We start from the raw sequence: 22,755 nt of genomic DNA on the forward strand, positions 1-22,755 counted from the left end.
GTCAGCTCAGGATTTTTAAAGGACGGGTTCACAATTGTTCATGTGTGTCTTAAAACAACAATCAGGAGCCCAAATGAACATTAAAGCTGTTTTTCTTGCTGTAATCATTCCTCCTGTTCATACTGACCATTAGAAGATCCCTTCATAATGACCTTACAATGGAAGTGATGGAGGACAAAATCCACAGTCCTCCTTCTGTACAAAAAATGTATTTAAAAGTTTATCTGAAGCTAATATGAAGCTTCAGCGTCCAAATGAGTCAAATCAAGTAGATATCTTTCAACGTTACAGTCTTTTTAGTGCCAAAGTCCCTCTTTTTGTTACTATACTTCCACCTGCAGCTCAACAGGGAAACACTGTCCGAGGAAACACAAAGAGGGAATTTGATGCTAAAAAAGACTGTTAATGTGTCAGATATCCACTTGATATGACTAACTCAGACTGCTGAAGCTGAATAGAAGCTTCACAGAGACTTTTAAATGACTGTGTGGACACACTGTGGATTTTATCCTCCATCACTTACATTAAAAGCACATTTGAAGGATCTTTTAATATCCAGTATGAACAGGAGGAATGATTACAGCGAGGAAAACCTCTTTCACTGCTCATATGGACACCTGACTGCTGCTTTAACACACACTGGAACAATTGTGAACCCGTCCTTTAACGTTTTTTTTTATTTCCCTGCAAACTGCAGGATTGAAACATCATATTTTTTTAGGACATCATGTGAAGACAGTTGAGCAAGAATGATAGCTGCACCCACCTGCAGGCTGCTATCATTCTGCATAAAATACAGGTTTTTCAACACAGCTATTGACTGTCAGAACCAGATGTTTCACTAAGTAGAGCACAAACATCCAGTTTAATCACCAGTTTCAGCAGAAATATCCAAACACTGATCGATCTGCTCTGTTTGTGTTTCTTGACTAAACATTAGTGTGATATCTGCAGACTGCTGCTAGCTGGTGTTAGCTGTTGTTAGCTGCCAGCTGGTGTTAGCTGGTGTTAGCTGCTAGCTGGTGTTAGTTGGTGTTAGCTGGTGTTAGCTGGTGTTAGCTGCTAGCTGGTGTTAGTTGGTGTTAGCTGGTGTTAGCTGGTGTTAGTTGGTGTTAGCTGCCAGCTGGTGTTAGCTGGTGTTAGCTGGTGTTAGTTGGTGTTAGCTGCCAGCTGGTGTTAGCTGGTATTAGCTGGTGTTAGCTGCCAGCTGGTGTTAGCCGGTGTTTGCTGGTGTTAGCTGGTGTTAGCTGGTGTTAGCTGCTAGCTGGTGTTAGCTGGTGTTAGTTGGTGTTAGCTGCCAGCTGGTGCTGGCTGGTGTTGGTTGGCGTTAGCTGGCGTTAGTTGGTGTTAGCTGATGTTAGTTGGTGTTAGCTGATGTTAGTTGGTGTTAGCTGGTGTTAGTTGGTGTTAGCTGATGTTAGTTGGTGTTAGCTGGTGTTAGCTGCTAGCTGGTAGAGACAAACTGAGACAACTGTTCAGTCGACTTCCAGCACTTCAACACTGGTAACATAACAAACGTAAACAGATCTCTGATCAGTGATGTGATGATCAGTTTTCAGTCTGTTGCGTCTCGTAGATGCAAGGCTGGATTATCAACCAGGCAACGGCTCAGAAGCTTCAGGTTTCCTCCACATTATCTGATCAATCACTAACTGAAGTCCAGTTTGAACTCTGACTGGTCCTCCATCCTCCTGTTTGACGACTTTGATAGTTTTACTTTCTATTGAGCTCATTAGTCATAAAGTTCTGTTTATCAAACTGCAAACAGAAAGCTGAGGGACAGGTTGTATTATTCCATCATAGGAGAACTGTAAGGCTGCAACCAACTATTACTTTATTAATAATCCATTAATTGTTCAGTGTATAAAGTGTTGATTATTCCCTGAAGCCCAAGTGAATATGTTAATCTATTAATAATTTCAGCTCTAACGTAGTAAATGTGTAGTGGGGACAGACAGACGAGACTGCAGGTGCATGTTTAACACTGTACATGGTCCCTTACAAATAAAATAAATAAAGTAGCTAAATGCCTGTCGTGACTCATAACGGCTAATGTAGTATCAACTTTATGACTAAAAAATAACCTTTTTGTTAATGTTGTAATAACTTGATTTTCAGGATTTAGATATTTTACATATCAAGCAAAAACAAAGAAGTTTTACTGATTTATCTCTCAGCTACAGTCCAGAGTGATACATCCTGCCAGCAATAAAACATCCTGCTGCCATTACATCAACACTTCACATTAATAACCACCTAACGTTCGCTGCAGCAGGACAAACGGTTTCAGCTCTACTGCTGGTGACTCTGATGAAGACGACCCGTGTTTTCCTGCCTGTAGGGGGCGCCGTCAGGACCGAGTAACGTCAGTGTCGTCTCAGTATGTAGATAAAGCAGGTTGTGTGATATTCAGGGTGTGGTGACACACTGTTCAAACAACATCTGATTACACAAAAACACATCGTCAGCTGATCCACACACATCTGACTGCATACCACAGAAACACACACGCAGCCAATCACAAGCTGCCTGAAAATATGTTGATGTGAAAAACCAACCAACACCCTGTCAACAATCATCTGTATGTATCAGAGGTTATCTGACTGATAAACACAGTCAGTAACCAGGTTGTTTCTCTACAAAAAGCTGACAAGAAGCCATGAAAACACGTAACCGGACAGAGAAAGTAACAGTAGAGCAACTTGATGAAAGCGGCGAAGCGTATTTTCAATAATTCAATCCGACGTCCGACTGAAAATGAAACTGACACAAAGTGTTAAATTAATCTGCATCTATTTTGAGTCATTTTTTTAAGATGAAAAAAGTCCAAATTCTCTGATTCCAGCTTCTTAAAGCTGAAAAAAATTCTGGTTTCTTTAAGTACAGAAAGATCGAGCAGGTCGTCCACTAATCAGAAGATCGGCGGTTCGATACCCGGCTCGTTGAAGTCACAAGACACTGAATTACCCTAAATATCTCCTGATGGATGTGTCATCAGTGTGTGAATGATTAGATCCTCCTGATGAGCAGGTTGGCATCTTGCACAGCGGCCTGCCATCACCGTATGAATGTGTGTGTGAAAGTGCTTTGAGTGATCAGAAGTCTATAAAGCCGCCGTATAAATGCATCTCATTTACTATTTATACTGAGTATCTCTGTGTTGTGGACAGAACGAGACGTTTGAAGACGTCATCTTTGGCTTTTGGGGAAACATTAACTGAGGAAATAATCAACAGATGAATCAATAAAAATGATTGTCAGCTGCAGCTTTAAACAGTTTGAAACTCCAGACTTGAGTGATGGATTCATGATCAGCTGGTGAAACAGAGCTGGACCTGAACCATGCAGAGGAAAGTTCAGACAGTACTCTGTGTGTGTGTGTGTGTGTGTGTGTGGTGTGTGTGTGTGTGTGTGTGTGTGTATGTGTGTGTGTGTGTGGTGTGTGTGTGGTGTGTGTGTGTGTGTGTGTGTGTGTGTGTGTGTGTGTGTGTGTGTGTGTGTTATGTACAGTAAGTCCGTGGTTTTTTTTTTTCTCCGCCAAACATTTGTTAACGTCTCCCATCAGAACTGTTGAGCAACAGCAGTGTCTGTCTGGTCAGAGAGACGTGCTCCCAGCATGCACGGCTGCACGGTCGTGCTTTATCACAGGGAACAAGTGCAAAGAGTGTTTTCACCGCACTGAAGGCGCCCTGACACCTTTCACCTTTAAACGAAAGTACAAGTGAAAACAGTTTTCAAAGAAAGGGGGCCTGTTTTCTGAATCCTCCGTCGACTGATCTTCCAAATCAACTTGTAGAAACATCAAACCTCAGATGTCTGAGTGTCCCTGAACTCACCGGCACCGTTTTCCCCCCTAAACCGCAGCACGTGATGATGATAACATGTCACTTTTAGAGAAATAAAGTCGACCACATGTCTGCGGCCAGTTTAACCGGTTCTACTGAAACGCTGCTCAGCTGACTGACCTGTGTGATTACCTAGCTGCCTCTGTTGCCACGGTAACCCTGTCAGTCATTCCTGAAAAGCTCTTTCCTTCAGTCTGACAGAAATAACTCACCGCAAAAGACGTCAACAACTGATTTAGTCGTGACTCAACAATCACAGCTGTCTTTCACTCATATGATCCATCTGTCAATCAGTCACATGACCCAGCTGAAGGTCAACTGAAGACCCGGTAAAAATAGAGCAGGAGCTGTTTCCTCATGGTTTCAATGACAGAGTGAGGTTTGGAGAAGCTAAACAGAGAAGAGGTCACCGACTGACTTCCTGCTGTCAGAGAGTCGAACCGTCCTCACGTCGAGGCTCATCAGCCAATCAGACGTACAAAGTCGATTGATCGATTAGTCGCCAGCTATTGAATTAATCTGCAACTATTGACAATGGATTCATTGTTTTCAGTTGTTTTTTTTAAAGAAAAATGTCCAAATTCTCTGATTTCAGCTTCTTAAATGTGAATATTTTCTGGTCTCTTTAGTTTCTATGACAGTAAACTGAATATCTGTAAATCTATGTTGGACTTTGGGACATTTTTCACCATTTTCTGACATTTTATGGACCAAAAAACGAATCAATAAATCGAGGAAAATGAGCCAAATATGAACCGATAATGAAATGAAACGTCAGCTGCAGCATCATTCCACTATTCGTCTCATTTTATCAGTTGCATCACTGCACTTTTTCTTCTGTGGTGGCGTCAGGTTATCAAGCAGGCAGGATGTGAGTCTCGGAATCAGCAGAAGCGACTGCGATGGAAACATGACGTTTAAGAAATCTGCTCACAGGAGGAGGAAGCTTTTTTTTTTTATTTCTTTTTTTGAGGCAGAAAAGAAGAAAATTCTTAGGTTTCAGTTTCTCAGATGTGATGATTTTCTGTTTTTTTCATCATCATCACAGACAGCTCAGACTGAAAGTGTTGCTTCATTCAAGCCTCCGTCCACCGGAACGTCTCACACACTTTAAACGAGAAGCATAAATATTTAATATGAGCTTTATGATTTTAACATCTTTTCATTATACTGTTAATAAACTGGACTCATTTATGCTGCTTTTATCTTTTTTTTGACTGATTTGCTCGTTTGGTTTTTGTGCATCGTGATTGAACTGAATAATTAACGAGTAAAAGTGTCCAATTACTTTTGAACACTTGTAATTAGGTCACTCTGTGGTAAACACACAGTTCTCTTTATATCGATGTAAACCCACTCAAATACATTAAAGCTGTTATTTTAGCCTGAAAAACAAAACGTGTCCAAACACTTCCTGTCTGGACTTCAGGAGTAGACAGGAAGTTAAAAGACAAAACATCACAGAGTCGGTTTTATTTGTCATAATCATAGCTGATGTTTAAAGATGAAAATGTTTCAGTTATGAGTCAAATATTTGATTTGAGTTAATAACTTTCAGCTGCTGATGAGTCGCTCTGTGCATGTGAAGACCCAGACGTGTGTGTGTGTGTGTGTGTGTGTGTGTGTGAGACCTCTGTTAAAGTGACCTCTGACCCGTCTTACTGTAACTTTTGACGGTTACGCTGGACGTCTGTCAGTTTGTGTCCAGACAGTTTGTGTCGACAGTACAGTGTGTGTAAAGAGGAATCTCCACTGTTTCTCCACCGGCGCGTGTGTGTGTGTGTGTGTGTGTGTGTGTGTGTTTCCTCATCAGTGTGACCTCACCAGCTGACTGGTGTTCTGTACTGCTGTTATTAGTAACATCTGGTTTTAGGGTGGACTTTCCCTTTAGATTGACAAAGCGAACGTGCGTTTGGACGGAGCTGAAATACCGACTGTTGGGACATCACACACACACACACACACACACACACACACACACACACACACACACTGACCTCTGTCTCTGTTTGACAGCAGCAGTCCGTCTGTCTGTGTCTTTGTCTGCACTTGTTGTTTGATTGTTTGACAGTTTTGTTCTCAGTTTTTATTATCTCGAACGGTGAACAGTGAGCGTGTGCAAACACTGACGAGTGTCACGCAGCCGTGATAACGCTGATAATAAAAAAAACTCTGATTTTAAAGTTCATCTGGAGAAAAGTCCGGGATGTCGGACACACTGTGACATTTATATATGAGACATCATCAGCTTTAGATGGACGATACAGAATCTGATTTTATATTCCAGATTCTTAAATGTGAATATTTTCTGCTTTCTTTCATCGTCTATGACAGTAAACTACAGAAAGAGACGTCATGTTGACTCAGCTGAAGTGTTTTCTGATATGTTATGGACCAAATGTCTAATCAACTTATCGGGGGGGAAATAACAGTCAGATGAATCCATAATGAAAATGATTGTCAGTCATGAAACTTAACAAAGTGATGAGCTGGTGAAACAGAGCTGGAGCTGAACCATGCAGAGGAAAGTTCAGACGAGTCAACAGATGAACGGATAACGACAAATATAGACGTTATAGTAAATAGTGTTGCGTAATTAATGAAATTAGATCTCGATTCAGTTTGTTCTCAGTGTTTGTATCAGCTGCATCGAATCAAACGTCCCCCTAAACAGCGTCAGTCAGTGATACGTGTGCGTTAAATGGAGGCAGAACATCGTGAATAAATCCAAACGTGTGTCAGAGACTGAAGAGTAAAATGCTGCTGCTGTATTCATCCGTTTTCATAGTTTTCCACATAAAATAAACACAGAAAAAGCAAAAACTGACATTAAGATAACAAACATACAGGAAGAAACAAGGTGCTGGCTGACGCTTACATAAACTTTACAGTTACTATAAACCTCTCTGGACATCAGGAAGCATCTGAGGTTCATCTGAAGGCTCAGAAGATGGTAAAATCCATCTTAAAAACCTTCTTAAGCTTAAGAGGAGTTCAAAGATCAAGGAGCAGGAGGCTGAGAGCATCTTCACAAGCTGCAGGAGGAACCAAAAACTGTTTTATTGAAGTTTTCATCGTCTCTACTTTATTCACCAACACTGAAGTTCTTTGTTAAGTGACATTTGATGTTAAATGAGTTCATGTTGAAATTACCTACAGCTGATATCATCACCTTCAGCGCCAACAGGAAGACGACGTTAGAAGCTTTTAACGGCGTGAATGTGAAAACGCTCTTAAGTGCTTTTTTGGGAAACACATGAAGGAATTTAAAAGCGTTTGTAGAAACATTTTTAACTTCTCTAAGATCGATCACTATCAGGAAACATTTCACAATCCTTCAACAAGCTGCAGCCACCAAGACCCAGAGTGACCTGCTGGCGTTAAAGCAGACGCCCATAGAGTGTGTGTTTGTGTGTGCGTGTGCGTGCGTGGGTGGGTGTGAGTGGGTGTGTGTTTGTGTGCGTGCGTGCGTGTGTGTGTGTGTGTGTGTGTGTGTGTGTGCATGTGCGTGTGTGTGTGTGTGGGTGTGTGTGTGTTTGACATCAGATCACAGTCGACTCTGTTAAACAAAGAAAAGTTACTTTGCTTTTTGAAATGTGTCAAAGTTGAAACTGACCGGTCACATCGAGCTGGTCACTGAGAGCTGAGTCAACACACACACACACACACACACACACGTCGTAGCGGTGTGCAGTACGGTGGCTGAGCGGGGTGGAGGGAGGTCATGTGATCTATGTCAGGAGGTTATTTCCCTGCACTTCACAGAACAGGAAGATAAACTTCCGCAGAAGAAGAAAGGACGTGAGCCACAGCACACATCCTGTCACACCTGACGCGCTCACCTGAGGAGATGCTCTGATTGGTCGGTTTTTGCGGGGGTTTTTTACCCCCCCCCCCACCTGGTTTAACAGCACTAACTAACAAACCCTCTGGTATCAGTTCAGTCCTGATCCTGCAGGGTGGTGTTTAAACCAAGCGCTCCTCTCGGTCAGACATGCCAGCGGTGGGCGGAGCTTCAGAGCTGATAGATTTCTGCAGAAGAAGTGCTGACGCAGGCCGAGAGGCGGTGACCTCATTCCTGCAGCTCCTGAAAAGTCTTAGAAAATATAGATTACAGCAGGGAAGAAGAAATATTACAAGAGTTTAGAGAAAACTTTACTTTATTGATGTTATTGTTTATTTAACCCTTTCATGCATAGCGGTCACTACAGTGGACAGCTGTTCACAAGCAGTTTTCTTATATATGCAGGTTTTACTGGTATAGTTGCACATCAGCCAACATAGTGGACTCTAGTGTGTCATCCCATCTTAAAAAAAAAAATATTGTTTTTCATGCCTAAAGGGGAATAAAAAATCCTGACTGAGGTCATTATAATTCATGCATGAAATGGGTTAAAGGTCATGATGAACATTAATTTACATTTACGTGTTTCAGAATCAGTGGAAATGTTTAAATTAGCTCACAAACAGCTAATTTGCATCGTTTGTATCCCACTTCTTTTCTATATTTGTCTCGCTTCCACATAACTTCTGAGTAATGATGTTATTTACTCAGCAGTTAATTCTTCCTTTTCTCTACATGCACGTTAAAGGACGGGTTCACAATTGTTCCAGTGTGTGTTAAACCAGCAGTCAGGTGTCCATATGAACAGCTGTAATCATTCCTCCTGTTCATACTGGATATTATTTCAGTGTCAGTGATGGAAACCAGCTGTACTGTGGTTAAATAATTCCAGATAATCAGGAATAACAGTGTAAAATATTTCTGTTGGAACCAGTGATGCTGCAGCTCAGAGACAAACGTCTGTCTGTGTTCATCTCAGTGGACTATAGTACCCACAATGCTTTGCAGTCCGCGGGCTCGTACCGGCGGACAGGGTGGAGTAGCAGTCTGCAAGGCTCAGATAAAAACTTTATCGGCATCGACGGAACCACAAACAGGATGGACGCAGTTCCCTTTTCTCAGGCCCCGCCTCTTTCTGAGAATAACAGCCAGACTGACCAATCAGAGCGCTCGCTGTGGTTTCCTGTGTGTGTGTGTGTGTGCGGTTTATTATTAATTCTGCAGAGGCCTATCTTGTGTTTTGTTTCTCAAGAATCAGCCGCCTCCGCTCACACCTTTCTCAGTACTCAGAAGGCCATCGTTTTCATAAATGGGAGTTTTAACCTTTACAGATGTTACAGGAAGACGCAACTGCATCATTAGCACACCTGTACCTGCCTGATCTGTGACATCATCGCCTCCACTCAGAGCTCCACTGACAAACTTTTGACAGAGATGCAGTTATGTTGTCACATCTGTACAGAGCTGCAACAATCGATTAGCTGTCAACGATTAAATTAATCGCCAACTATTTTGATGATCGATTCGTCGTTTTGAGTCATTTTTTAAGAAAAAAAAAGTCAAAATTCTCTGATTTCAGCTTCTAAAATGTGAATATTTTCTGTTTCCTTTAGTCTCTATGACAGTAAATTAAATATCTGTGTGTTGTGGACAAAACAAGACATTTTATGACGTTATATTAGTGTTTTATGAAACACTGATCGACATTTTTCACCATTTTACGGATCAAACAGCTAATCAGTTAATTGAGAAAATAACAGATGAATCAATCATCAGCCCTAGTAATGTAGTTATAATAAAAAAAATCTGTTATGTTTACTAAAAAATAAAACAAATTTAGCATTATAGACTTCACTGCCTCCTCTCTAATAGATCGAGATGTATTGATTAGTATTGAAATGTGTCGTTCCGTACATAAAGGAGTCTGACGTCTGTTATTTGGATAAAGTGTCCGCATGATGGAAATCTAAAAAAAACATATTTTTCCTCTACCGGTTTACTCGATGACTCACACATCAGTAGGGAGATTCCCTCCGATTGTTTCTGACTCACACACCTGTTTATCAAGCCGGAGCGCTCCGTGCATCAGTGATTCATCGTCACACAGGAAGTTCTATAATTATATATATTTATATATATAATTAACGACCTGGAGGAAGCTGCGACTTAAAAACTAACTATTTGAGGCTCATGAAGAGTTTCAGAGCAACACTGTTTACACTCAGCTGTTCATACGTTCATATGTCGTCGGTCGGTTATTTTCTCCAACTAATGTGTGAATTGTTTTGTGGAAAACTGCAAATCGTCACATTTGAGAAGCTGGAAACATCAAATATTTGACATTTTTTGCTTGAAAAATGGCTGAAACAAATTTCTGTCAATCAACTAATCGATTAATCAACTAATCGATTAATCAACTAATCGTTACAGCTCTATTTATGCAGGGCTGCGACTAATCATCATTTTCATAATCAATTAATCTGCCGTTTATTTTCTTGAGTAATCGGTGTTTGAAGTGTTATAAAATAGTGAAAAAATGTCATTCAGGCTTTCTCAGAGGTCACAGTGATGTCCGACTAACAGTCCAAAACCAAACGAGATTCAGTTTACTGTCACATATGAGAAATAAAAACTGAAAAGTGTCACATTTGAGAAGCTGGAACCATCAAATATCTGTAGGGCTGCTCCCTAAAAGTCGGTGCATCAGTCAATAAGCCCCTGAACTGAATCGCTGCAGGGTTTTTTATGCTACGTAGTTAAACACAGCCAGTTTTTTTTCCCAGTGGTCATTGCAGCAAAAAATCCCCCTGTGGCCCAAAAAGGATTTTCCCCATAGACCACCGTTGTAGAAGAGACGTCTGTAAAACTGTTGACAGGACGCCTCGAACTACAAACAACGTCAATTATGACTCTTTCTATTATGAACTTTTGATCCATGGAGGTTTTATGTTTGTAAAACTTTCCTCGAGCCCAGAAAAGCGATTTAAAAATCCGTGACGTCATCACAATGTAAAGTCTATGGGCCGAGCGGGAACTCGTGGGCGGGGCCAGCGGGGGAAACACTACTGCGCATATTCAGTGGGCCGCACGACGCGGAAGCAAACCCGGAAGCGTATGCACCAGCCGAGCAATTCCTATAGGACTGAATGGGCGCCGTTTTTAGTCCGGTATCCAGCTTTAATAATACATCCATGGTTGAAATACTTTAAAACAGATGTGAACCAGCGTCTCTACCGTCCAGTGGGATCGACGGCGCTGTCAGCAGCCAATCAGGAGAGACGCTCCCTGCAGGATTTTATAACTGAACTAACATCAGGACGCACATTTTTTTTTATTTCTCCGACGGTGGAAATCTGATGTTTTCACATCACAAATGATGAACAACAGCATTAAAACACGAGTCTCATGTAGCTGTTATATCAGTTTAATGCGGGGCGGCTGTAACCGCAGTAACCGAGTGGAGACATGAATAATAATATTTGAATAATAATATTTCTCGGGAGGCTGTTTTGAAGACTGAACTAAATGAATAATGTAAACTGTTTAGTATGTAAGAATTAAATATATGTAAGAAGATAAATATGGAGGACTGTAGATGAGAATACACGTCACTGCTTCGCCCCGCTGAGTCAGAGCGTGAAGTGCAGTGACTGTCCGGAGGGGACGCCCCGAATATTTGACATTTGCGGTTGAATAATGACTCAAACCACGAATTGATTCTCGGAGCAGATAATTTTCTGTCAACCCATCAACTAACCGCTGCGTATTACTAATAGTATCAATATGTGATTTGACTTATCGACATCTGCAAAGGTCATAACTGTAACCGCACCGACACGTACGAGCTTTTTATTGTACTTGCGACTGACACACATACACAAACACTGTGGGTGATGTGTAAGGAGATTTCCTCCATTAGTGTCTGAAACACACACCTGCTGCCTCTCAGCCGTGGCTCGGAGTGTGTGTGTTAGTTTTGTTATGAGTGTTAACACGTTTCGATGTGTTGTGGCTTTCAGTGTGTGTGTGTGTAGTTATCACCGAGAGGCCTGACCTCCTTCTCCTGCACCATCAACAACATCTTAGCTAACTGACTTTACACACATACAAGCGCACGCACACACACACACACACACACACGCACGCGGCGCTGATGAGAAAGCGGAAGTTGGTGTGTTGGGGGGGCTGTAGGGGGGTTCTGAGAATCACCGCGGACCATGTGACTTTCTGGAAATCAGACCGAAGCGATGCTCGTTTACATACTGCTACCTCCTACAGGAAGTGTATGTACGTGTGTGTGTGTGTGTGTGTGTGTGTGTGTGTGTGTGTGTGTGTGTGTGTGTTTGTGTGTGCGGTCCTGGCAACCAACCAGACTGTAAAAGATGAAAATTAGAGTCAAGGTTCAATTTATTAATTTTTGTTTTAATCAGCAAAAAGAGAAAAAGGCACAGTTTTCAACGCTCTGCAGAGCTGCAACCATTATTTTCATCACTGATCTATTTTATCAGTCAGTAGTTTGGTTGATAAAACCTCAGAACAGTTAAAATGTCCACCACATTTTCCTAGAAGTCGAGGTGACGTCATCAAATGTATTTTTTCTGACAAACGGTAAGAGAAGGAAAAACAGCAAATTATTACATTTGAGATGCTGGAAACATCTAATTTTTGGTATTTTTGCTTGAAAAGTGACATAAGTGATCAATTATCAAAAAAGTTGCAGATGCATTTGACTGAATTAATTATTGACTAGTTATTGCGGCTCTAATGCAACGTGTGACTCATGTCTACAGACCTGCAATATGAAACAGATATGTTTGTTTATAAAATGTCAGAAAACCGACCTTTATAATCTCATAGAGCTCAAGTTGACGTCTTCAGATCAACAACCCAACGATATTCAGTTTACTGTCATATATGACAGAGAAAAACTTCAAATCCTCACATTTCAGAAGCTGCAACTAACACATTTTTTGGCTTTTTTGTTTAAAAAAATGACTGAAACTGTTATTCAATGATCAAAATAGTTGCAGATTAATATTCTGTCGATCGATTAATTAACTAACCGTCGGAGCTTTTAGTTGTAATAACTCAAACCCACAATTTCAACATTTTACACATTATGGAAAATAAAATTCAAATGAATCGTCAGCATCAGTGTTAGAGCAGCATGTTACTGTTGTAGCTGCTGGAGGTGGAGCTAGTTTACACTACTTTATATACAGTTAGCTAGTTTAGTCCAGTGGTTCCCAACCTAGGGGTCGGGCCCCTCCAAAGGGTCAGCAGATAAATCTGAGGGGTGGTGAGATGATTAATGGGAGAGGAAAGAAGAAAAAACAAAGTTCTGATACACAAATCTGTTTTCAGTTTTTGGACTTTTTCTCTAATCTTTGATTTTTGCTGAAATATTGGATCATTTGAACATTTATGTAAATGAAAGCATGTGAGAAGTTTAGAGGGAAAAATCACTATTTGGTGGAGCTGTTAACAACTCATAGACATGTGAAATGTGACCCCGACTACACACTGCTTTTTGTAAGACGTCAAAAGACAAAAAGGTTGGAAACCACTGGTTTCATCTTTAACAATGTGTTGTATTTTAAAAGCTTGTTATATTATCCATTGTGTCAAATCTTCATCTGAAAAGTAACTAAAGCTGTCAAATAAATGTAGTGGAGTAGAAAGTACAATATTTCCCTCTGAAATGTAGAAAGTAGCATCACATGGAAATACTCAAGTAAAGTACAAGTACCTCAACATTGTATTTAAGTACAGTACTTGAGTAAATGTACTTAGTTACTTTCCACCACTGAAAATAATAAAATCTCAAATATGTCTAAAGACGTGTCTGTTGAACTGTACAGGACAGATGATCCACTTTAGGTTTTGGCCCAACAGAAAACAGGAATAAACACGTCTATAAACAGACTGTATCTATGATCCTCAGCTGGACTAACTATCTCTCTCTGTGTGTCTCTCAGCTGATCAGGTCTACGGAGATCAGGACATGCATGAAGTGGTCAGAAAACACTGTATGGACTATCTGGTGAGTCAGTCTGACCCGGGTCATGTTCCTTCCTGCTGGAGGACTCGGTCTGTCACGGTCTGACGGTTGTATTTTCCTTCTCAGATGAAGAACGCCGACTATTTCTCCAACTACGTGACAGAGGACTTCACCACATACATCAACAGGAAGAGGAAAAACAATTGCCACGGCAACCACATCGAGATGCAGGCCATGGCCGAGATGTACAACAGACCGGTGGAGGTGTACCAGTACAGCACAGGTGAGTCTCTCTGTCCAATAAAAGCCTCTAGCTCTGTCATCAGCCAATCACTGACCCCCGTCCTCCTCCTCCTCCTCCCGCAGAGCCAATCAACACGTTCCATGGCATCCACCAGAACAACGACGAGCCAATCAGAGTGAGCTATCACCGCAACATTCACTACAACTCTGTAGTGAATCCCAACAAGGCCACGATCGGGGTCGGACTGGGACTGCCCGCCTTCAAACCAGGGGTACGCACACACACACACACACACACACACACACTCACACACACACACACACACACACACAACTGAACCAGACACATGTAAACCAGTAAACTGACTGAGACCCTCCTCCTCCTCCCCCCAGTACGCAGAGCAGTCTCTGATGAAGTCGGCCATCAAGACGTCGGAGGAGTCGTGGATCGAGCAGCAGATGTTGGAGGACAAGAAGAGAGCGACGGACTGGGAGGCCACCAACGAGGCCATCGAGGAGCAGGTGGCCCGGGAGTCCTACCTGCAGTGGCTGCAGGACCAGGAGAAACAGGGCAGACAGGTGAGGAGGAGGAGGAGGAGGAAGCTTCTTCAAACTGAAATAGAGTTGTGTAGTGAGAGGCTGCTGGTTCCTGAAGTGTTTCCTCGTTCTGATTAATGTCACTGAAAATTTGGCGGACCGCTAAGAATACTACAATACCCATGAGTCTCGGCCACCGCAATGCAACGGAGATGAAACAATGGGCACAAATCAGAGCGTAATGAACTCATAACGCTTTGTTGTTGAACTTGTAAACAAAAGGTGTCGCCATGGTTACTGAACTCACTCAAAAGTGACCCAGAAATTAAGAGTAAATTGATTCACGCTGCAGATTGAATCGTAATCTTTAGCTTCTGCCGGCCGAAGGCGGCGCATGTATGTGACCAAATTTTAAGCTCTGTGATTGGCTGTTTCTTGCTGAAATGCACCTTGGGAGTTGTAGTTAATCTCTACTGCAAAACTTTTATGTCCGCAGTCTCGCACCTTTGACTTTTTACTAAAGAACCAGATGTTTTCTGACATAGTTCATGTTTTGTTCTGATGATTGAACCAGGATGAAACTGTAGAAGACAGAACTGAGAGTCACATAATATCGTCTTTGAGAAAAATGAATGAGACTTTTACTTCTGGAAGCTGAAATGACTCCTTAAAGCTTGTTTTTCAGTTCACTATTCAGGTTGTGAAAACAGCTGTATGACGTCTTTTTAAGATATATTTCTGGGGCATTTTATGTCTTTATTAGATAGTGACAGCTGAGAGATGACATGAAACAAGAGGAGAAAGACGAACGGCAACAGTCTGCTGAACCAGGGACATCGTGCTTATGAGATGTGTGTGAACTAGTGGGCTACGTCTTTAGGTTTCTACATGACTAATGAGTAAATATGGGGGGAAAAATGAAGAAGTGATCCTGAAATGAGTGACATCGTGACATCGTAGTGATATCAGGCTTGAAGACTATTAATGTTCGCTACGCTGGGGGAAATTTTTAAACACAAGTCTTTGTCTGTGTTTCAGCTCTCTGCTCAGACTAAAACACAGTTTTTCTCCCCTAAAACGGCCTCCAGAGTGTAAATCTGAAAACATCAGCTCTGTGGTTTAGTGCGTACGAGGAAAAACTGAGCTTTGGTTAAAATGTTGATGAAAAGCTGCTCAGTGAGGCACAAGAGTCTTGTGAGTCAGCGAAGTGAAGAACTTTGTCATCTTTAACTGTCTGTGGTCGTTCATGTTAAATGTCAGTTCAGCCGATCGCACTCAGAGTTTATGCTCTGCGATTTATTCACTGTTTCATTGTCTGACAACAAAAACAGAACAAATATGTAAATGAGAGGAACTAAACAGCAAATTCAGCTGCATTAAAACACACAAACTGAACATCTAGCTGAGTATTTCCCCAAAACATTGAACTATTCCAATACCCTTAATGTCATCAGTTACACATCATTAAACTGTTGTCTGTTACCTGGTAAATAGCGTCTGTACACTCAGGTAAAGATGGTTAGTTATGGAAAGAAACACCACTCCTGTACTGTTTGGATAGTTTTAAAAGTTGGCGGTTGAATTTTGTCTTTTTGTCGTTCAAAAACACCAACAGAGTGATGAGTTTGTAAATAAACATCTGCATCACGTCATCTCTGAGCCTTCATATCTACACAGCAGTCGGGTTCTAACTAGTGTCAGCTGTTGGACAGGAAGTAGCGGCTACATGTCAACACGTTAATCTGTTAAATCAGTGAACATTCAGCTCTGACTTTACAGTGTAACATTAACTGGACAACATCGTGTGTCTTTTCAGCCCCGTAAGGCCAGCGCCACCTGCAGCTCGGCGACGGCGGCGGCCTCCAGCGGCCTGGACGACTGGAGCGCCAGGTCGCCGCGGCAACGCGACTCAGACCCTTCCCACTCCGACCTCACAGCTGCTCCGGCGACCAACAACAAGCCCCCCTCCCCTGCCGGAGCCGCCCTCATCCTGAGCAAACCCCCCTCCCCCTGCGCACCAGGTAACACACACACACACACACACACACGTGTCTGTATATGTGTACTTGTGAGGACCTTCACTCTAAACCTCAGTCTGGACTCTCAAACTGCCTTCTGAAAGTCTACTGGTTAAACAAAGACAAACACAAATATAGACCTGCAAGAGCACACAAACACACCTGGCAGTATTTTAAACTGGCTACAAAGTCTTTTTTTTGCATTTTAAACTTTTATCACAGAACGTTTGTGGTTCATGGTCAGCACCAAAGAGCCCCACTGGTGGAAAGCTTGTATTTTATTTGGAGGGGAGACTCTTTTGATGGGACGCTACGACCTGCAAGTTGAGGGTCACATGACCGATGGTGGTAGCCGCGCTATCAACAAACAAGAGCAAACAAGTCTGTTCATCTCATGATCAAAGTTTTTATATTTTAAAATTTTTGAATAGAGGTGAAAGAATAAAGAAATGGATGTTTAACAGCTTTACTGCATTTTTTCTCGTTCTGCACTTCGTCAAGTAGACGAGCTAGCAAGGCTATCGAAAACTAGCCCACCTTCGGGCTGCAACCGTCGGTCACGTGACCCTCGCCTCGACATCGTGCGGGCGTCCTGACCGACCTGTAGGTGTAACCTAGCACGGTGACAAAGATGGGATCCATCACCGGCTTCCCACCTACAAACACGTCACCTCGTGTCATTTGCACAAATTCCACCATCAGGTTGACGTCTTTGTGTCAACGTGTGGCGTTCCAGTGACTTTCTATGCAATTGTGCTGCTTCTAAAATTAGAAACACAGAACGCACGATTAAACATGAACACTAAAACCTGTTTCTCCTGCCGTGTTCATGTCATTTCAGTGTGACTGTACATCACAATTATGTCTAGGTTAAAGCTGAAAACCTTGTGGGCGTTATCATTTTTATTTAAATTGCGGTGATGTGTTTTTAGATTTCAAGGTTTTACTGTTTAGTTTAGTCGTCTGTATTGGAACCATCCTTTCACACTGGTGTGTACAGGTGACACAAAGCTTACCTGTCTGATATCTGTGTGTGTGTGTGTGTGTGTGTGTGTGTGTGTGTGTGTGTGTGTGTGTAGGTCCCAGTAATCAGAGTCGTCATCATTTGGAGTACAGAGCCATCATGCAGGAGATGTCGCCCACAGCGTTTGGTAAGTCAAACACACACACAGTTGACTGTTACTGTAGCCTCTGCAGTTCAGGTGTTTTCAGACAGCGAGTGTTTACAGCGACTGTGTCTTCTGCCCGGTAACATCTTTGTATTTCTGTAATTTGATTGGATTAAAACAGAGGAATGGTTATCAATATGACATGATTAATATATCAACAATCATCCTAAATGTTTTGGAGTTTTTTGTCCCTGAACTTTGAGGCTGAACTTGTTGAACTTGCTGAACTTATTTATTTGTTCTCCTCTGATGAAAAGTTGTGGTTTCTGTGTTTGTCGTGGTGACATGAAAAGCTACAACAGCACGTGAGAAAAGTAGAACCATCATCACCTCAGATGATGAATTGTGCACGTTCACAAGAGCGGCAGTCAGGGCGACTCTGCCTTCACTCCTGTAGCCGTCGTGTCTACATCGGAAACAACAGAGACAGCAACCGCTCGCTGTCTGAAAGCACCTTTTAATGTTTCTGCTGTTCAGTACTAATGTCTCTACTGCTCACTATTACTGTTTCCACTGATCACTACTACTGTTTCCAATGCTCACTACTACTGTTCCCACTGCTCCTTACTACTGTTTCTACTGCTCACCATTAGTTCTCACTGCTACTGCTCAATGCTACTGTTTCTACTGCTCACTATTACTGTTTCCACTGCTCACTACTACTGTTCCCACTGATCACTACTACTGTTTCTACTGCTCACTGCTACTGCTCAATACTACTGTTTCTACTGTTCACCATTAGTTCTCACTGCTACTGCTCAATATTACTGTTTCTACTGCTCACCATTAGTTCTCACTGCTACTGCTCAATATTACTGTTTCTACTGCTCACTATTACTGCTCACTGTTACTGCTCACTATTACAATACTACTGTTTCTACTGCTCACTGCTACTGCTCACTTCTGCTGTTACTACTGCTCACTATTACGGTTTCTACGGCTCACTACTACTGTTACTACTGCTCACCATTACTGCTCACTATTACTGCTCACTGCTACTGTTTCTAATGCTCACTATTACTGCTCACTATTACTGCTCACTGCTACTGTTTCTAATGCTCACTACGGCTGTTACTACTGCTCACTACTACTCCTAATACTGCTCACTACTACTCTTACTACCACTCACCACTGCTGTTACTACTGCTCGCTACCGCTCACTACTACTCTTACTACCACTCACCACTGCTGTTACTACTGCTCGCTACCGCTCACTACTACTCTTACTACCACTCACCACTGCTGTTACTACTGCTCGCTACCGCTCACTACTACTCTTACTACCACTCACCACTGCTGTTACTACCACTCACTACTACTCACTACCGCTCACTACTGCTCTTACTACCACTCAATACTACTGTTACTACTGCTCACTACTGCTCAATACTACTCTTACTACTGCTCACTAGTACTGTTACTAATGCTCAATTTTACTGCTCACTACTACTGTTACAACCACTGAGTAGTAGGAATAGTACTACTGTTAGTAGTAGTAACAGTAGTAGTAAGCAGTACAATTGAGTGGTAGTAACAGTAGTAGTGAGTTACTCACTACTACTGCTGTTTGTGCTACCATGGTTACTAACGCCATCACGGCTACTGTCAGTAGTGGAACGTAACTAAGTACATTTATTCAAGTACTTGTACTGTACTCGAGTATTTCCATGTTATGCTACTGTATACTTCTACTCTACTACATTTCAGAGGGAAATATCGTACAATTTACTACACTAAATGTATTTGATTACTTAATACGAAATGATCAACAAATAATTCTGATGCACTTCTCTGGGTTTATATACTGCTGGGTAGTTTGTGAATTTCCCCCGGGGATCAATCAAGTCTTATTTCAATAATTATCCAAAAATCCAATAATAATCTAATAAAATAATGATCATTATTTTGAGAAGGGACTTTTTGCATAATGAGTGCTTTCGGTACTTTAAAGAGGACATGTTCTACACATCTCCTTGGCATGACAACAAAGAAACATCTTAGCAACAGCCTTAGCAACCACCGCAGCAATCAGCGCAGCAATAGCCTTAGCAACCACCGCAGCAACCACCTTAGCAACCACCGCAGCAACCATCGCAGCAACAAAGCGGATGTGCGTTAATGAAAGTGTGACGAGATGACGTCAATAATGATGTCAGTAAAACGCGAATGAAGCAGAAGGGCAGCTGAGCCCTGGGCTTCGTCTTACAGGCAGCATTTTTACATACGTTCACCTGAAGATTTAAAACTCTGACCATGTTTAACATCCGACATCAGAACAGGACAGAAATGATAGAAAATCACTAAAAGCTGAATATGTCCCCTTCAAAATAACGTAACTCTACACAGAATAGAAGTTATTTATATATATAATATAACTTATTTTGATAGTCGCAGGAGATGTTAAACATAGCCATATTTTACTTTGAAGTTCCTGTTTTAGCAAACAAATACCTAAAATAGGGACTATGGTAAATAAATAATCTATAATCCATGATTTTCTGTTTATTTTTCAGCACAAATAACTAATAAGAGCTCCACCTTAAAGGCAGAATGTTGTGCACAGATGTATTTAATAAGATACCAGTAGATTAATCGTTACTGAGTTAAATATAACAATCAATCATGATATTCATTTTGTCTGATATGACTCAGCAGTAACTGAGTACCTGCTACCAGTAACAAGAGTAACTCATCTTAATGTACTCTCCCTGCAGCAGTCAGTTGTGTTGCTGTCAGTCAGTCTCTGTTGTTTACAGTCAAAACTCAGCCTGAGTCAACAGGAAGCAGCGGAGCAGGGCGTGTGTGTGTGTGTGTGTTTGTGTGTGATTGTGTGTCTGCGTGTGTGTGTGTGTGTGTGTGTGTGTGTGTTTGTGTGTGATTGTGTGTCTGCGTGTGTGTGTGTGTGTGTGTTTGTGGGTTATTCGAGGTGAAGCACAGGCCAGTGTCACTCTGCAAAAACAGTTTCATTGTTGTCTCTATCTAACAACTGAGACCTTTATCAGATGTTTACAGCACAACTGTTAACAATTAGTAATTTTATCAAAGGACAGGACGCTTTTGAACTCTAACCAAGATGTTTCTGTTCGTTAGTCATTCTACTGTTGTGTTTTCTTGGGACACAGTCGTGAGTTGTTACCCAGAACTCCTTCATCGCTGAACACAGTTTCTCCTCATCGCTCCTGCAGGGTTTTTCCTGCTTGATTTGTTTATGTGGATCCTCATTAGTTGGTAGAATACATAACAATATAGTTACATTATCATTACATCCAACAATAAAATGACATAACAAGAAAATAACTCAATCGAACAATTTCAAAATAAAACAACAATAAGAAAGTCAGTTCATCTAAACATGCAAATTGCAAAAAAATAAATTAATGAATAATATCAACTATTTTATGTATTGATTTTTGCAGGCATGTCTTAAAGAATAATATCTTTAGCTGCTTCTTTATATGTTTTTTGGGGGGTTTTTTGGTAAAGTTTTGAGGTATAAACTTTTAATTTGAAATGATTTAACTAAAAAGTAAAAAATTCTACTAATTAAATGCAGCTGAACCCTTGATTAACACCCAGAGACCTACAAAAATGTCCAAATCAAAACTGTAAGAAGGGTTACAGCTAAATCAAGCTGATTATTTTTTATTTATTTATATTAAAAGTTCATTTTTATGTTGAAATGACGACAAGGTGACGACCAGTAGGACAGAACATGTGTTTTGGTGCTGCAGCTGCAAACTAAACAGTAAATGCAGGCAAATTAATGAAAAAAAATCCTCATTTATGTCTTTAAAATAAAATAAAAACTTAAATAGTCCTTAAATCTCAAAACAAACTAATACAAAATGGGCTTTATAGATTTGCTTTGCTAGAAAATCACACAAGTCATACGAGTCCAGTTATCCTTAAATCTTTATATTATTTAAATAATTAACAAACTGTGCTGAGAAGCTGTGTGTGAAGTTCGCAGGACTTTGGAGAAATGTGAGGCAGCGAGTTGAAGTCCACTGAAAACATGGCGAGATGCTTCAACCGCCGCCTGCACTTATTAAAGGACGGGTTCACAACGTTTCAAGTGTGTCTTTAAAACAACAGTCAGGAGTCCAAAAAGAACATTGAAACCTGTTTTTTTCTCGCTGTAATCATTCCGACCGTTAGACTTTCCCTTCATAATACACCTACAGATGCTGATCTCTATGCAGCTGCAGGGCGGGGTTTGCAAAAATCCCTCTTTTGAAACCTAAAATGTTTTCAGTAACATTTCTTATTTTTCTCACTCCATATAGGATCGATAGTTGTGTGTGTGTTGATGTGTAGCTGACGTCTTTTTGAAGCGTTCCCCAATTAAGTGTGTTTACAACCACCTGTTTTTTTCAATTTGCACATAAAAAACCCGAGTAGAAGAAGAAGTTTCAAAGATTTTGTGTCAAAACTCGGACTCCTTTGAGTCATACAGTTCCAGTCAGAAGTTTGGACACCTTCCCATTCACTTCAATTAGAAAGTGTGTCAAAGGTTGGAGTGGTGATTTATGACTCAGTTAAATCTGAACACACCCATGATACACATGTATGATATGCAGTTTTAGTTTCAGTATGACCTACACTTCCCTATAATATCATATCAAATAAACCTCCATAAATCTGTGTGTGTGTCAGGTCTGACAGACTGGGAGGACGATGAGATTTTGGCGTCGGTACTGGCCGTCTCTCAGCAGGAGTACCTGGACAGCATGAAACACCAGAGCACCGCCATGCATCGAGAGCGGGAGCCGTCACCTGACAGCAGCTGATAGCCGGCCGACACTCACAAACACACACACACACACACACATACACACGCACAACGATGACCTTTGACCCCCCCCCCCCCCCCCTCTTCTTCCCACCTCTCCCCCCCCTCCCTCCGCCCCTCTTGAACCCCCCCCCCTCACCTCTGACCTGCAGAAGGAGATCGACCAGGGAAAAAAATAAAACACAAAACAAAGAGATGCACACTTGTTTCTTTTCTCCAGACCGTCACGTTTCAACTCAACCACTCATCCGTCTCTCCATTCTGTCGTCTCCTCTTCCTTCCCTTCTTTCCTCACTTCTCATTTCC

General features: G+C 41.5%; 1 protein-coding gene across 2 annotated transcripts in view; it reads left to right on the forward strand.

The window, feature by feature from the left end:
* Positions 1 to 22,522, forward strand: part of otud5a (OTU deubiquitinase 5a) — a 33,779-nt gene extending 11,257 nt beyond the window's left edge. For both annotated transcript variants that reach the window (XM_042409418.1, XM_042409419.1), the window contains exons 3-9: positions 13,668 to 13,732; positions 13,817 to 13,973; positions 14,057 to 14,205; positions 14,327 to 14,512; positions 16,287 to 16,491; positions 17,568 to 17,639; positions 22,314 to 22,522. In XM_042409418.1, coding sequence (XP_042265352.1) covers positions 13,668 to 13,732; positions 13,817 to 13,973; positions 14,057 to 14,205; positions 14,327 to 14,512; positions 16,287 to 16,491; positions 17,568 to 17,639; positions 22,314 to 22,447 — 968 coding nt within the window. In that variant the 3' untranslated portion in view covers positions 22,448 to 22,522. The remainder of the gene's footprint in view (positions 1 to 13,667; positions 13,733 to 13,816; positions 13,974 to 14,056; positions 14,206 to 14,326; positions 14,513 to 16,286; positions 16,492 to 17,567; positions 17,640 to 22,313) is intronic.
* The last annotated feature ends 233 nt before the right edge of the window (positions 22,523 to 22,755 follow it).

Source organism: Thunnus maccoyii, chromosome 4 (assembly GCF_910596095.1).
Source record: "Thunnus maccoyii chromosome 4, fThuMac1.1, whole genome shotgun sequence".
Taxonomy (NCBI): domain Eukaryota; kingdom Metazoa; phylum Chordata; class Actinopteri; order Scombriformes; family Scombridae; genus Thunnus; species Thunnus maccoyii.